At 44.0% G+C, this 15,587-nt stretch overlaps 2 protein-coding genes across 3 annotated transcripts; both read left to right on the forward strand.

Annotated features, from left to right (window-relative positions):
- The first annotated feature begins 146 nt into the window (after positions 1–146).
- Positions 147–9,929, forward strand: rspry1 (ring finger and SPRY domain containing 1). 2 transcript variants are annotated; one of them, XM_010883991.4, is made up of 16 exons: positions 147–328; positions 560–629; positions 1,170–1,699; positions 2,360–2,412; positions 3,692–3,804; positions 4,231–4,357; positions 4,903–4,961; positions 5,115–5,181; positions 5,279–5,410; positions 5,703–5,818; positions 5,987–6,130; positions 6,225–6,336; positions 7,003–7,105; positions 8,142–8,294; positions 8,406–8,510; positions 8,635–9,929. In XM_010883991.4, exons 3-16 carry the CDS (start codon positions 1,341–1,343, stop codon positions 8,729–8,731), a joined length of 1,740 nt encoding a protein of 579 aa, XP_010882293.1. In that variant the 5' UTR covers positions 147–328; positions 560–629; positions 1,170–1,340; the 3' UTR covers positions 8,732–9,929. The 2 variants fall into 2 exon arrangements, with proteins under 2 accessions (XP_010882293.1, XP_010882292.1); XM_010883990.5 differs by having other exon boundaries at positions 147–629.
- Positions 9,930–10,076: 147 nt separating this feature from the next.
- arl2bp (ADP-ribosylation factor-like 2 binding protein) lies at positions 10,077–15,416 on the forward strand. Its single transcript, XM_010883992.3, has 7 exons — positions 10,077–10,221; positions 10,490–10,559; positions 10,666–10,727; positions 12,591–12,697; positions 12,810–12,895; positions 13,030–13,126; positions 14,649–15,416. The coding sequence occupies exons 1-7, from the start codon at positions 10,203–10,205 to the stop codon at positions 14,754–14,756; spliced, it is 549 nt and encodes a 182-aa protein (XP_010882294.1). The 5' UTR covers positions 10,077–10,202; the 3' UTR covers positions 14,757–15,416.
- Positions 15,417–15,587: the final 171 nt, after the last annotated feature.

The following is a 15,587-nucleotide window of genomic DNA, read 5'->3' on the forward strand; positions in this document are numbered from 1 at the left end:
TCAGAGTAATACAAATATAGCTGAATGCAAGCATACTTTGTTTCCTTTCAGGCTAACGCGTTACCTGTATGCATGACAATTTCGTTTTTATATGCAAAATTACACTAATTAATTTATAAAACTATAATTTACTGCTTGTAGAACGGATGCCATGTGGTTGAGACTGGGAAACTTTGATTGACATCATCACCACCCATCTGATCTGGTTTTTGTCAAAGCTGCAACGAGCGCGTCCTCCTGACTGACAGCTGATGATCAGATGGAGGGTAGCTAGCTGACGCTACGGAACTAGCTAGCAGTAAAGCCGTCAACGAAATGAAACAAAGGGGTATGAGGGCGTTATAGTTCTCTTTTGAATAAACTAAGAGCAGATTAAACCAGCATGATAAATAGCCAGCTAACATTACGCTTGCACTAACAAGCGTGTTATAGTTGTCCAGTTCTCGCCGGCAAGCTTCTCTTTCTGTTTTCCTATCTTAATGTTTTCTAGCTACTGTATCACAGCTAGCTTCGCTAAAAGTTAGCTAGCTTAACGACGTAAACGCTTTTTTTCTTAAAGATTTCTAAAGGCCTGTCCATTCTGACAATTGGGTAGCTAATCAAGTACATCATCACCAGCAACTAATTTGGTAAGTAGTCATCATAACGTTAGTTTGTGAGCTTACTAGCGATTCGTTTTACGCCCAACTTACTAGCATATTTTGGGAGCCAACATATTACAGTATTGTACGTAAAGCTAGTCTAGCTAGCCACACCATTTTACACGGGGTTGTGAGAAATAGCTGTTAGTAGTTATTTGGTTAGGTAGTTAGCTGTATTGGGCTATCATCGAGGAAGTTAGTGTGTGCTCAATATTTTAGGTACGTAGTTTCAGTCGCTCTAACTAGTACAGTGTGTAGCAATAACGTCGTCAACTACAGTATGTAAGTACTACGTGGGTCCCGCACAGTATCGTACTAGCTGCACTCAGTACCTAATCAGATGTATCTGATAATTTTGATATGGCTGTTGTTATTACCAATTTGTACCAAACCGTCTATATTGTTAGCTAACTATATTTGTTAAATAATCAATATCAGTGAGCCATCTAACTTATAGAGGAAATAATTGAACATAGTATTACGTTTTTCTACCAAGTGTATTCATGTTTTCAATGTTATTTTACACAGGTAAGAATTTGAGAAGTGCACGTGGATTTCCATCCAGTAGGATGGTTTTTGTTTGCCATAGCACTACTGATCTGTGCCACTCCGCCTAGCTGCCATCCATCTCCAATAACACCATGACTGACGTTCCCATTCGGATCGTCATGAGACTCCTCCACGAGTGCTCCAAATGATATGATAGTAGCTACCTGGATTACATTCTGTGCCAGCAGGAGCCTTACGCGGGTCCTGCTGCTCTCTCTGGAGCAGCTATCAGTACGGTTTTGGGAAAGCCTCTGGACAAACGGAACCATGGGAAACAGCTGTGTTTGTAGAGAGGACAGTGACGTGGAGGATGGATTGGCCACTCGTGGGCAGCTGAGGCGAGTTGATCACGCTGCTGCAGAACCCCCAGAGGCTCGAAGCAGTCGGCCCCGGGACCCTGTCAGGCCGCCCCGGCGAGGCCGGGGACCACACGAACCCCGCAGGAAGAAACAAAATGTTGACGGGCTGGTGCTGGACACACTTGCTGTCATCAGGACTCTAGTTGACAAGTATGTTTTCAAAATGTACTTTCCCACCAACATGTTGAACTTTGCTTCCCTTTCACAGGTCTGTATGAACAATATGGGTCCGGACTAGTACAGTTGTTTTACGATTATTCAAGCCTTTATGCTGGTACTTATAACATTTACCAACGCCAAACTGTAATGTCAAGCTCTCACTCAGGCTAGGTCTGAGTCTTAGTGAAAGCTTGTTGGTTGTTGAAGTGTTGTTATCCACAAGACAGCCTCCTGTATCTCTGTTGACCAAGTACTCAGAACCTGGTCAATGGAGTTAAGACTTCCCTATAATACCCTTTCAGAATGGTAGAGGTCTGGGTCTGATCCAAAATGGAGTTGAATCAGTGAACCGTTTCTCCCTGGGTTGCCTGGGAGGAGTTCCCCAGGGAGCAGTAGAACTGTTGTCAGTGGTGAGAGTTACAGGCAGGGTGAGGGTGGGGCAGATGTGCCAGCCTTGCTCACAGCCAAAACGACAACAGCAGAGGAAGACCCACTCCCTTCCATCACACTGCTCCACTCTCTCTGTCTCCAGGTTGTCATTCTGTTTAGAGCAAGTGACCAATGAATACCAATGAACCCATACATGTTCCATGTGATAATGCCTGCACTTCACTGTCACATTCTGCTCACAATCATCATGTTTTTCTCCAGTGACCAAGAGCCCCCTTACTCCATGATCACATTGCATGAGATGGCAGAAACAGGTAAGACAAACATACTTCCAAATATGTTACTGTTAATGTGAGCAACAGTGTTGTACAAGGGACTCTCAAAAAATGCTTGAATGTTTTCATCAGTGTGAGTTATTGGAACAGTAAGAGCAACTAGTGGTCTGGTGTAGATATTTTTATAATTAGTGTGGCGTCTTGGCAGCTGTAATTTTTGGAAATCAATGACTGGTTAATCTTAGGATTGTCCAGTGCTTGCCAGTCATTACTCACTCTTCATTACATTTCTGTTAGCAGACACACTCTTACCCAGAGCAACTTACAGGAAAAATGTGGCCTTGCAAAGAGCACAGCAGATTGTTTACCAAGATGGCTTGGGGATTTGAACCGGCAGCCTTTCATATACTGGCCTGATGCTCTAACCAAGTAGTATCATAAAAAATATATTGGGAATTGGGGTGTGATCCACAGACTTCACAGATAATAGTGGTGTACGACATTAATAGCTTTTTGCCATTAATCTATCACAATCTGACAAAATATTGTATCACCTACCTCATATAATGAAAAATATCTTGAAAACCAAACAACTTTAGATAAAACCTGCTCTTAGTATCATCTATTAAGCCACATTGTTCATTTGACATTGCTGAGCCTTGCTTGTGACATTTTACTATTCCCTGTTCATGCAAATACATTTTGAGCAGAACCGAGCTATAGTGATTGGGCATTGTGGTAGTAGTTGACCATACTAAGTGGCAGGTCTGAACCTTGCTTTGGCTGGTATCACTGATGGATTTTTCAGGGCCATGCTGGTCTTAGCTGCAGTATCCTGCCTGCCTGTCTGTCTCCGCCCCCTCTTGTTGCCTATGTGCTGTTTATTAATAAACCTTTGGTGGTTGGTGGAGTGGTGGGTTAGGTGCAGCAGTCAGGTGTTGAGTCACTGATGAGTTGGGTCTGTTCCTGGGGCCGTGGGATATAAAGCCATTTTATTTGCCACCGCGGTCATGCTGATGTTGTGGTCACTTAAAAATACACCTGCCTTCTGTGCTGCTGTTGCCATATATGTATAACAGCTTGCATAGTTATCACAAGAGGTTAGAGATCTGTTGATTCTGTTGTGTTAAAGGTGACCAGAAGGAAGAACTCCAGACAGTTCCTCCTTTTCAGGAGTAGTAGGTGTTTCTGGCTAACTGAATGATGCACTAGAAAAGCCCCCACGCGAGCAGGCTTAGACATGTAACCTGGTCGATGCCTTTAGAGATCAGAGGTGCTGTTAACGAACCCGTTGTGCTCTTCCTGCTAACTCCCTAAGATGACGGCTGGTTGGAAGTGGTCCAGTCTCTCATCCGGGTGATACCGCTGGACGATCCTCTGGGACCGGCTGTGATAACGCTCCTATTAGACGAGTGCCCGCTGCCCACCAAGGTGAGCACGTCTGCTTACCATCCGCAGTCTGTTTAGGATTCATCTCTTTGCCTAACGCACATACAGATCTATAATTCCCAAACTATGAAGGGGTACTCATGAAACGCTGCTTAACAGCAGTCAACCACAACACGCCAAGCTTATTTTACGTGCTGGAAGAACCCTTTTTCTTCTTTTTTTTCCCTCTGCTCTGAGTCATCACTGCTCTCTTTTTTTGTCTTTAAAGGTTTTTCTGAGAAAATAAAGCGAAACTGCCCTTCTTAGTTTGATGTGCTCAGAATGTCCCCTATGTGTGAGGGATTCTGTTGGTTTCTGTTTGTACGAGTTTCCTTGCGTATGCCTGTGACGCAGATTGCGGTGAAGTAGACTTGAACGTGACGACGCCTGGCCCGTTATGATCGTGCTAGTTTCATTGTCTTTTGTTAGGATGCTCTACAGAAGCTGTCAGAGATGCTAAGCCTGAGTGCCGTTGTGGCCCGCCAGGATGCTGTCATCCCTTCCAAACACCGCAACACAACCGCGGTACTGGGCTGCCTGGCCGAGAAACTGGCTGGTGAGTGTGGATGCTAACTGATCTTATACACACACACACACACACACACACACGTTTCTTATTCTTGCCCCAGAAATCCATATTCCCTAGCCCTAAACCCAATCTTTACCTAACAGGTAATTCCTAAACATTAAAGAAGCCCAGATTCTAACATTATGCCCAATAATATGATTTTCTCACTTGCGCCAGAAATGGCATTTTCCCTAGTGGGGACTGGCCAAAAAAAACATGTCGTTTTTTTATTTTTTTGTTCCAGTTTTTTCACATAAACATGAATCAGACACTCTCACCACTTGGTATGTTAACAACAGGTCAAAAAGGTGTGTGAGTGCACTGAGAGAACTGGCTGTGCAGGTTTGTGTTACCGGCCTGTTACATTGCTAAAGTGCTCTCCCTTTGGGGTGACAGCTCTGCTGAGTCTGCAGAACTGCGCTGGCAGGGTGTGATCAGGGTGACCAACTGCTCACAGTCTCACATACCCAAATGGGGCTGCGGCTGCTGTTTAATATTCTCCTAACGACTGCTCCCGCTGTCTGGTCTCTCAGGTCCAGCCAGCATTGGACTCCTGAGCACTGGAACCCTGGACTACCTGTTGGAGAGTCTGGTGAGAAAACGACACACTGCATTATCTGTAGTTAACTGGTTATTTGACAGACAGTTGCTGCACGGTCAGTAGTCATGCATTGGTTTGCCTGTTGTGTTTCTGGATAATGTGACTGAGACCTTGTCTAATTCACCTTATCACCTCGTTTCCCAGAGTTCTGAGGCCCATCCCACTGTTATGCTCTTTGCCCTCATAGCCTTGGAGAAGTTCTCACAGACCAGTAAGATCCAGCCTATCTTCTGCACTTCATTATTTACTGAAGGTTACTAACCAGTTGGCTATGAAATGTACTAGTAACTCATATTTCACTCTTGCAGGTGAGAACAAGCTAACAGTGTCTGAGTCATGTATAAGTGACCGGTTGGCGGTTCTGGAATCGTGGGCTGACCACCCAGACTACCTGAAGCGCCAGGTCGGCTTCTGTTCCCAATGGAGTCTGGATAACCTCTGTGAGTAGTAGGCTACATCACATTAGTAAGGTCTTTCCTTGCACGCATTATCACCCACAACATGTTCTTGGGTACAGCATCAGTCCATTGTTCTTTGTGTGAAGAGGTTTTAAGCTCCCTGTAGGATCATACAGGCCTTCAGAATATTTAGTTTGGTAGTGTGTGAGGATGCAGAGAAAATGTCCGCACAGTCACTGCGCTGGCTGTCACTGCGCTGGCTGTCACTGCGCTGGCTGTCACTGCGCTGGCTGTCACTGTAATCGTGACTGCATTTTCTCCCGTGTCTCCTCAGTCTTGAAAGATGGCCGTCAGTTTACTTATGAGAAGGTGAACCTGAGCAACATCAATGCCATGCTGAACAGTAACGACGTCAGCGAGTATCTGAAGATCTCTCCTACTGGACTGGAGGTGAGGGTCTGCAGTTGAGGTGGTCTTCTCTCTTTATGGAGGTGGTCTTCTCTCTGAGGCTGACATAGCATCCATCCTCGACTAGGATCATTGTCATGCACAATAATTGATTATACTTTGTTCGTCATGCTTAATGCCGCATTGCACTGCCCCCCCCCCCTCCCCCAGGCTCGCTGCGACGCGTCCTCTTTCGAGAGCGTCCGCTGCACCTTCTGCGTGGACTCAGGCGTGTGGTACTATGAGGTCACGGTGGTCACCTCGGGAGTCATGCAGATTGGCTGGGCCACCAAGGACAGCAAGTTCCTCAACCATGTGCGTGCACGGTCACATACTTTACCCAAATGGCAAGCGGTGCTTACTCGGCATACAATGTGTGGGTGCTAAAGACCCATAATGCGTGTTTCAGGAGGGCTATGGGATCGGAGACGACGAGTACTCGTGTGCATATGATGGCTGCAGGCAGCTCATCTGGTACAACGCCCGCAGTAAGCCACACTCTCACCCCTGCTGGAAGGAAGGTGAGTTCACCTCAGGCCTCAGACGGTATCGCGTTGTAGCTCCGAGAGGCACTGTGTCACGGGGAGATGTCTCTTGTTAGCGCCTCGGATTACACACCTGTTACTGATCCACTGTTCCGTACCAGCGTTATGCTTAAAACGGCAACCTTTAAAGAGGTCGTACAGGACCAGTTTCGCAGACACATTAAGCCTAATCTCGGACTGAGATAACAAGCTTAGTGGAGTTTTCTATTGAGCTTGGTTTAGGTTTTCTTTGACCTGGACTAGGCTTAATCCATGTCTGCGAAACCGGCCATAGATGTTGTCCCTGCCACAGTTTCTGTAAAAAGTTTATGAATTGGGGCTAGAGAAATGCGACACCTCTCAAATCTGGCCCTCCAAGCCAGTTCCACCCCATTTTTTCATTGCAACCCTCTAATCAGGGATTTATTCAGACTTAAGACACCAGGTGGGTCCAATTACTGATGCGGTAGAACAGAACCAGCAGGCTCTGGCCCTCGTAGGGTAAGATTTGAATACCCCTGGTTTATACCATAATAGTCTTTAGGCTATACACTGCTTGTCTACATCGTTTACAGATAAAACATGGATTTTTAACCTTTGGGAATCAAGGGGTAACTTGTTAATGTAGTCATTAATAATTGCCTGTTTCTCTGGGATCTGTAGGCGATGCCATAGGTTTCCTACTGGACCTCAGTAAGAAGCAGATGCTTTTCTACCTGAATGGACATCAGCTCCCACCAGAAAAGCAGGTGTTTTCCTCAGCAACGTGAGTATATAGACTCTCTGCTATTATCAGTCATCACTCAGAGAGCTGTCCACTATATCAGCCCGAGAGGGCATGTCTGCTTCATTCCTTCCACATCCGTAATATTTACCTTTATTACCTATTCATAAATGGAAAAGGGGGTGAAATGGTACATGTATTCATATTGAACTGCTCAGTACAGGGTCCATGGTTCAGTACGCATTACGAACTGAACAAAACAATATTATATATTATAGCTAGGAAAATATGTATATATTATTGTAAAATAATATTATTACATTAATCCAATGGCGTATAAATTAACATGGGAAGAATATTCACACAGTAATAAAGTTGTCTTTAAAAATAAAACAAGTTGTTTCGTTGCTGTATGCAGCTCCGCTCAGTTATTTCACTCCAGCGAGAACAGAGCTGGGAGAAGGAATTAGCAGTTAGATGAATGCAACGGAGCAACATGGCAAGCGTTGGCGAGCCAGAACTAGAAGACGATCCAGTATCGTTCAGGTCTGCCGTCTGGGAACATTTCGGTTTCGCTGTAAACTATAACGGGGATTGCGAACGAGGTGGATAACACTTGTACAACATGTAGGCCCTGTTAATTGACAATAGCCTATTCGAGTGGCAGTAACATGACTACTCATTTATTGTTATACAGTACATGGAAAATAGCAAATACTTTTTCTCAGGTAGAGATTAGTTATTTTTTCTTAACGTGTTTCAAGTGGTCCTATTTTATTTAAGGCGCTGCTATGTGACTCAATTGAAATATATGCTGGTGGACTATGTACTGTTAAACGACTTTCATTTCATGTTATATGGCAGGCACTGCTGTTTTTTGCTGTCCCTTTGTTTCCATATGCTCCTGGAAATTTAAGCTACCCATGTTTATTATAATAAATGGACAATTTAAATACGAATGACCTATTTCTCTGTATTGTACCTAACCGTGATTTTTCTTAAGTGTGTGTGATGCCTTTTCCATATACAAGAGTGGGTTCTTCCATTTACCAGGCTGTCTACATCATCTGTTCCTCAGGTCTGGCTTCTTTGCAGCAGCGAGTTTCATGTCCTATCAACAATGCGAGTTTAATTTTGGGGCGAAACCCTTCCGCCACCCCCCATCTGTCAAGTACAGCACTTTCAATGACTTTGCCTCGCTGGCGTCTGATGAGAAGATTATCCTTCCCAGGTATGTCTGAGGGAAAATGGTTATGTGCTTGAAATGCTAACTACGGTTGAATGGGTCAAGTGCACACGTCCCATTTTCAAGGCCAGTTTGTACTGGTGTGTTTCCCCTCAGACACCGTCGCCTGGCCCTGCTCAAGCAGGTGAGCATCAGAGACAACTGCTGCACCCTCTGCTGTGACCAGATGGCCGACACTGAGCTGAGACCCTGTGGACACAGGTACAAATTCTCAGCGCCGCCCATTGTCCTTCTCTTGAGTATCTAGCCATCGGCCTGTGTGTTACAGTGTGTGTGTGTGTGTGTGTGTGTGTGTGTGTGCGTGCGCGCATGTGTCCTCCCTCAGTGGGATGTGCATGGAGTGTGCCTTACAGCTGGAGACGTGCCCACTGTGTCGCCAGGACATCCAGACGCGCGTCAGACTCATCTCGCACGTGTCCTGACACGTCACCTCGGAACCAGGACATGGACACTCCTCCCCGGCCCTCCCCTTCTCCAGTCACCCCTAACTCAGTTATCAACCCGACCAATAGGACTGTGAGGCTGTGTCCGGATTCCCGATGGGACACTGGGCTTAGTGTGAGATGGGTGGGATGGTCCTGATGAGACCCCCCAGGGGAGATGTGTGGGGGAGAGTGTAGGATGACAAGGACGTGGAGGTGGAACATTTTCATCCGCTACACTCCATGGCGCGTCCTCTGGACATCAAGCCCCCACGCCCAGCCTGGAAGCAAGAAAGGGCTTGGAGAGCGGAAGTGATAGGGGGAGGAAGACAATTTGAGACGTGTGCAGGCGGCAGCATTTCCGGAATCATCCCATCAATCTCATTGTCATAAACTCACACAGTATCCACACATGGATCTGCCTAATCGTCCGTCTTCAGGCTATGGTCAATGTGTTCTGTGTATCTCTGCTCAGATGTTTGAAATGTGTCTGTGATTCTCTTGTTTTATTCTGACTAAATGTAAAGGCACAAAACTGACATTATAGTCCCAGCGAAGGCTGTCTTGTTGTCCATGCCCTGCTCTATCCTACAATACCAACTGAGCACAGGTTTGTGCATAAAAGGCTGCAATTTCATAGGCAGCTCAATACTGATCTTTGGCTCATTAGTGGCAAAACATCAGAATTGAACTGCCTGTGCAGCTTTACACTCAATCTATCTTTCTGCTCTACTTGAAACACTTCTGGGTTGGTTGAATAACATTCTGTGATGAGATTGTGAAGGTAAACTAACGAGCTGTGATTCAAAAAGTATTATATTTGTGTATAATTAGAACTCAAAATTGAGTTGATTGCAATTAAGTTATTGAAGTTGCAGCTAATTGGGATAGTTTAATTCCCAGAATAGCATGAAGTGGTTCTGTAAAATCATCCAAACAAACCCAGGAAGTCAGAAATCACATCTTTAACAGTATGAATGACTACAGTTGATTAGGGCAATTGACAATGTGCATATATGGAGAACCAATTTTCTCCATTCCAGACAATTGGTCCTGGAAGAAATTCAGTCGAAAGGTAAATTGTATCAAAATGTCTTTAATGGAGTAGCCCAAGGGGTCCCAAAGATGTGATTTACGGAATAATCATTGTTTTCTGGATTGTGATATTTGTAATAATAAATGTAAAATGTGTTGCATAGTGGTTTGTCAAAAAAGCATTTTTATTGATAAGATATAACCATCTAACTTCACCGTTAAAGGCAACATAAGCCACAATGAATGTAACCCATGCAGTTAAAAACTAGCGCTTGCATGAGCTGAGAAAAGGGAACTGCCATACCCCCGGAACTAATTGTCTGGGATCTATTTCGTCAGTAGGCTCAATTTACTGAAGGGAGCGGCTTTTTCCGTTGCCTTGGTAGCGGTAATCGAAGAATCAGCCACGTTAGCTTTCTAGCACAGTAGATTTAGAATGGACGTTAAAGAGCGACGTAAGTACTTCGCGAACTAACCAATTTTAAATAATCACAAGATTCCGTCAGAAATATGGCCGTGATTGTTCCGTGGTATTGCTTTTGCACTAACGTTAGCCTTCCATAGGCTGACACTTGTTTACATGCTAAGCGTAGCTTGAAGCTAGGCTTAGGATAGCCACAGTACCTATTTGCTAGCTAGTTTAGTGTCTATCATTATGTTCAAAATATTGTTCAAAATAAATTAACGTCGAAGTTATGGTGCAATGTCATGTCATTTTGAAAGATCTACTGGGTGGTGGAGAGAACATCGTTGACATGGTGGACTTGGAAGAGGAGAATTTTGCAGTTTCAAAGTATGTGTGCTTCGGTGTGTTTCCGTGAGAAATTAGTCAAGTTAATTTTGATCATTGTCATGATGTTCATAACGGTTTGGTTGCTGGCTATGTTTATCCTCCCCAGCTCATCAGACGCAGATGCAGCCTTTGATGCTGTCATTGGAAGTATTGAAGATATTATTATGGGTAAGTCAGACAAAAGTTTTTTGTGTTGTCTAGAAGCAGTGGTTCTCAACCGGTGGGGCCCGCCCCCCTAGGGGGGGCGCGAGTGGGCTATAGGATGGGAGAAAAAACAATTTCACGAAAATTCCCCCCATGTTGATATGCAAGTGGTTGGACTATTATAACACACAAATCATCCTCCTGGTGACTTTTGTGTCAAAAGCGACTAGCGACAAATCTAGTGACATGTATATAGCATATTTGTCATAATTTAAACAAGTCTCCCGAAGAGAAACGGTATCTCTCTCTCCCCCGCCTCTGCCTGCTGCGCTGTGGATGTGTGTGTACCCGCTGCAGCTGGATGAATCCACTGATATTGCTGGGCAGGCACAGCTCCTCACCTATGTCCGGTATCTGCGGGACAAGGCGATTGAGGAGGATGTCCTGTTTTGCCGGCCTCTTCAGTCGCACGGAAATCAAATCAGATCTGGCGAAGCATCTGGATGACACTATGTGGCTTGTGTCTCTGTCCTATTTGGTCAATATATTTGACCGCTTGAATGGCCTCAACCTGTCTTTGCAAGGCCGCAAAACTCATATTTTGCTCCTTGCAGACAGAGTGGACAACTTCACACAAAAACCTGACCTCTGGCATGGCCGCATCAGTTGAGGGAACTGCGACATGTTCCCCAGCCTTGCAGACTTTATCACTGATGCAGGCACGTCACACGATTTCTCCTCTCTATTTCAGTCAGCGTCTGAGCACCTGTCAACAATGAGAGAACAATTTGCGACGTACTTTAAAGAGGATTATCGCTCTTTTGCGTGGGTTCGAGATTCATTTGTGTGCACAGCAAACGTGCTGTCAATTGATATGCAGGAACAGCTTATTGAGCTGAAGAGTGACAGTAGGCTGAAGGAACTCTTTACCTCCTGCCCTCTTTCGTCATTCTGGGCAGCATTGATGCAGGAATACCCTCAACTCTGTGACATCGCCTTGAAGATTCTCCTCCCTTTCATGTCGACTTATTTGTCTGAGGCAGGATTCTCAAAAATGACTGCACTCAAAACGAAATACCGCAATCAGGCACAAATCGAGGATGATTTGATCAATGTTTATCAGACATTGCGCCAAGAATTGAGGATCTTTGCAAGGCAAAGCAGGCTCAGGTCTCACATTAACATCGCCTACCTGCAAGCTTCTGTAAAAAAATGCAGATGATATGCCTACTATTAGGCCTAGTAATAATAACAATAATAGAGCATACATTCATATCAGAGGTCTGGTGCCAATTCCCAATTATAGCAATAGCCTAGTAATGATAATAGGCCTACTACTACTCATAATAAAAATAATAATAATGCCTGCAAGCTCACAGAAGTCTGGTGCTAGTGCCAATTATAACAATAGCCTAGTAATGATAATAGGCCTACCTAACGCTACTGGTGATGATGATAATAATAATAATGTGTGGGCCTAAAAATAATAGCCTAGGGGGCTATCTATCTGTCTATGCAAGGTGGTGTAGTGGGGGTGGCGCCGGGAAGGGGGGCCCCAATTGCAATGAACCAGCTTTGTGGGGGCCCAGCTTGCAAAAGGTTGAGAACCCCTGGTCTAGAGCAGTGGTTTTCAAACCTCCCCCCGGGGAACCCCAGCTGGTCGGGGTATTTAAACTACTTCTGAGCTAGTAACACGTTATTCAACTTGTCTACTAATACTCAAGCCCTTGATTAGTGAATCTGCTGTGCAAGTGCATGGTTGCAGCTAAGATGTGGAATGTCTGGGGTTCCCCGAGGAGGGGTTTGAAAACCACTGGTCTAGTGTCTAGATTTGCCATGATGTTTCCGTGGATTGTTATTGGTTGTGTTACTCTGTTTACTTCCCAGAGGATGATTTCCAAAACCTTCAACAGAACTTCATGGAAAAACACTACCTGGAATTTGATAACTCAGAGGAAAATAAACTTGCCTACACACCCATCTTCAATGAATATGTAAGTCACCACTCTGTTAATCTTTCACCCTTATTTGTACTAGCATGCACATCAGTAGTGTGATTAAAAACCTAGGTGAACATATGTGTTTGTTCTGATGTTACCTCTGCAGATTGAGTTGCTTGAGAAACACCTTGAGCAACAGCTGATGGAGAGGATTCCCGGTTTCAACATGAACACGTTCACACATTTACTCAAGTATGTATATACATTTTACAACAGGAGTCCGTTTGCATGCTGCCACTAGGTGCCCATTGCAAACCAAGTGCACTTCGCAGACGGTTTTTTCTTATTTCACAGGCATACAGTTTCTTACAGTCTATTTGTTTCAGGCAGCATAAAGATGAGGTGTCAGGAGACATCTTCGACATGTTGCTTACTTTTACAGACTTCATGGCCTTTAAGGAAATGTTCATTGACTACAGGGCAGTGAGTACACGCAATCTCTATGCTGACCTTTTATTCTAATCACCTTTTATTCTGTTCTGTGTGCCTAAATTGGACAATTAAGTTGGGCGCAAAGGCATCCAAGAGTCCAGAAAACTGTATTGGAAGTTGGAACATTTTAATTCCATGTTGCACTGCTAAATATTTAGGTATATGTGAGTATAATGGGACCACTGGGTGTACGGGAGTATAATGGGACCACTGGGTGTACGGGAGTATAATGGGACCACTGGGTGTACGGGAGTATAATGGGACCACTGGGTGTGCGGGAGTATAATGGGACCACTGGGTGTGCGGGAGTATAATGGGACCACTGGGTGTGCGGGAGTATAATGGGACCACTGGGTGTGCGGGAGTATAATGGGACCACTGGGTGTGCGGGAGTATAATGGGACCACTGGGTGTGCGGGAGTATAATGGGACCACTGGGTGTGCGGGAGTATAATGGGACCACTGGGTGTACGGGAGTATAATGGGAACACTGGGTGTACAGGAGTATAATGGGACCACTGGGTGTGCGGGAGTATAGTGGGACCACTGGGTGTACGGGATTATAATGGGACCACTGGGTGTATGTGAGTATAATGGGACCACTGGGTGTGCGGGAGTATAATGGGACCACTGGGTGTACGGTAGTATAATGGGACCACTGGGTGTACGGGATTATAATGGGACCACTGGGTGTACAATACATAATGTTTCCAATTGGATGGATGCTAGCCTATGTGTGACATTGTATTACAGTGGTTCTCAGACTGATCTTAGCATCCCACAATGTGTTGTTGTCCTGAACTATAGTGGCCATAGAGAGTCTAAATCCCATTGATGTTTTGTCGTGTCAATGCCTCATAGTTTAATGGATTTCAATTAGGATTTGTTTTCTATTGATCTCCATACTTTTAAGAGGAATGTTTGTGAAATTAAATATAAAAAATACCAAACAGAATTACCATGATTAAATAAGCCTTTGCTCCACCTTTAAATAGTAAGCCTAAATTAGCTCAATGACCTTCAAAATCTCAAGTTAATTTTCCTCCACCAGTATTAAATTGGAGGTTGGATCTTGGAAAAATCAAGTCTCCAAAAGTACAATTAGAGGCACAAACATGCTTCCACCAAGTATTTCCTTAGTGGTGTAGAGAGATTTCCGTTTTCTATTTTTAATATATGTTTTTGGTTCACAATAATTATGTAGCGCCTTGTGTGAAGTGTGGTGTAAGAATATGAAATGCATACAGCTCTGAGGCACTGATACTACAAAATGTGGAAAAAGTTTAAGGTGTAAATTGTCTATATGCACTGTAGCTGACCTGAATTCAAATGTCAGGGGTATGCTAATGGTTAGTTGATCATTGATTCAGGTGTGCTGGATTTGAAATAAATCTAGTAAGTGGAATGGCTGGGGATCGCCAGGAAGAGATTTGAGTTAGGTGTATAAGAGGGGCTTTCATTTCTTCTGTGTGATGTACAGGATGATGTGTCTCAGCACTTCCTCTGTCTATAGGAGAGGGAGGGCAGAGGACTGGACCTTAGTCAAGGCCTTGTGGTGAGGTCTCTGAGCTCTACATCCTCCAAACCGATCACCTCCAGGTCAACAGCACAACTGAAATAACTCATGAATACAGTTGGTGGTGACACAAGATGTGTTCATGTCCCTGCTCATCATTCACCGAGGAACTACATGTTAGCTTAAGACAAAACACAACTTGTGAAATGGTTATCATGTCAGTCTGGTTCCTGCTTTTGTATTTGAACTGTTTCACGTTTGCAAGGTGAATTATATCAGTCTGCTGGTTTTGGTTAGCAACATTAAATCTTTCTCTGTTGAACATAGACACAGTTAGTTCTCATGTGGCTCGTTTTATAGGATTAATGAACTGACTTGAGTTTTGTGCCTGTGATTGTTACATCAGTAACATGAAAGTTTGGCCAAAGGTTTATTTTTTTACGTCATGCATTGTTTTTGACCGTCTAAACAGTAGCGTAGTGGTTCAGCCATTTGCATTGGTAGAAAGAGGAGCCATATACACCAGCCATACCTTAGAAATGTTTTTCTTCATTTGGATTATACTACTGGCGCTCCACACCTATCAGTATGAATAGTCTCTCCAAGAAAGAGACCTGTTACATTCAGTCTTAGGCTGTTTGTTAGTATGTTCATATTTTAAATGTTTTGATGAAATCTATTTATGTCAGTATGTTTGTATATTTTAGCTACGTTCTATTGACTGTTTATGAAGATGTTTCAAATAAAGGCATTCTTTCTGCAAAATCTCATTTATTAAATAAATTCTAGTCACCAAAGAAACATGCAACATAGATTAATTTCAGTCATCACATTGATAGTGAAAAACATTCAGACCTCTTCACTTTCTCAACATTTGTTTACTTTACAGCCTAATTCTAAAATGGATTATATTTATATTTTCCCCTCAATCTACAC

Source organism: Esox lucius, chromosome 19 (assembly GCF_011004845.1).
Source record: "Esox lucius isolate fEsoLuc1 chromosome 19, fEsoLuc1.pri, whole genome shotgun sequence".
Lineage (NCBI taxonomy): Eukaryota > Metazoa > Chordata > Actinopteri > Esociformes > Esocidae > Esox > Esox lucius.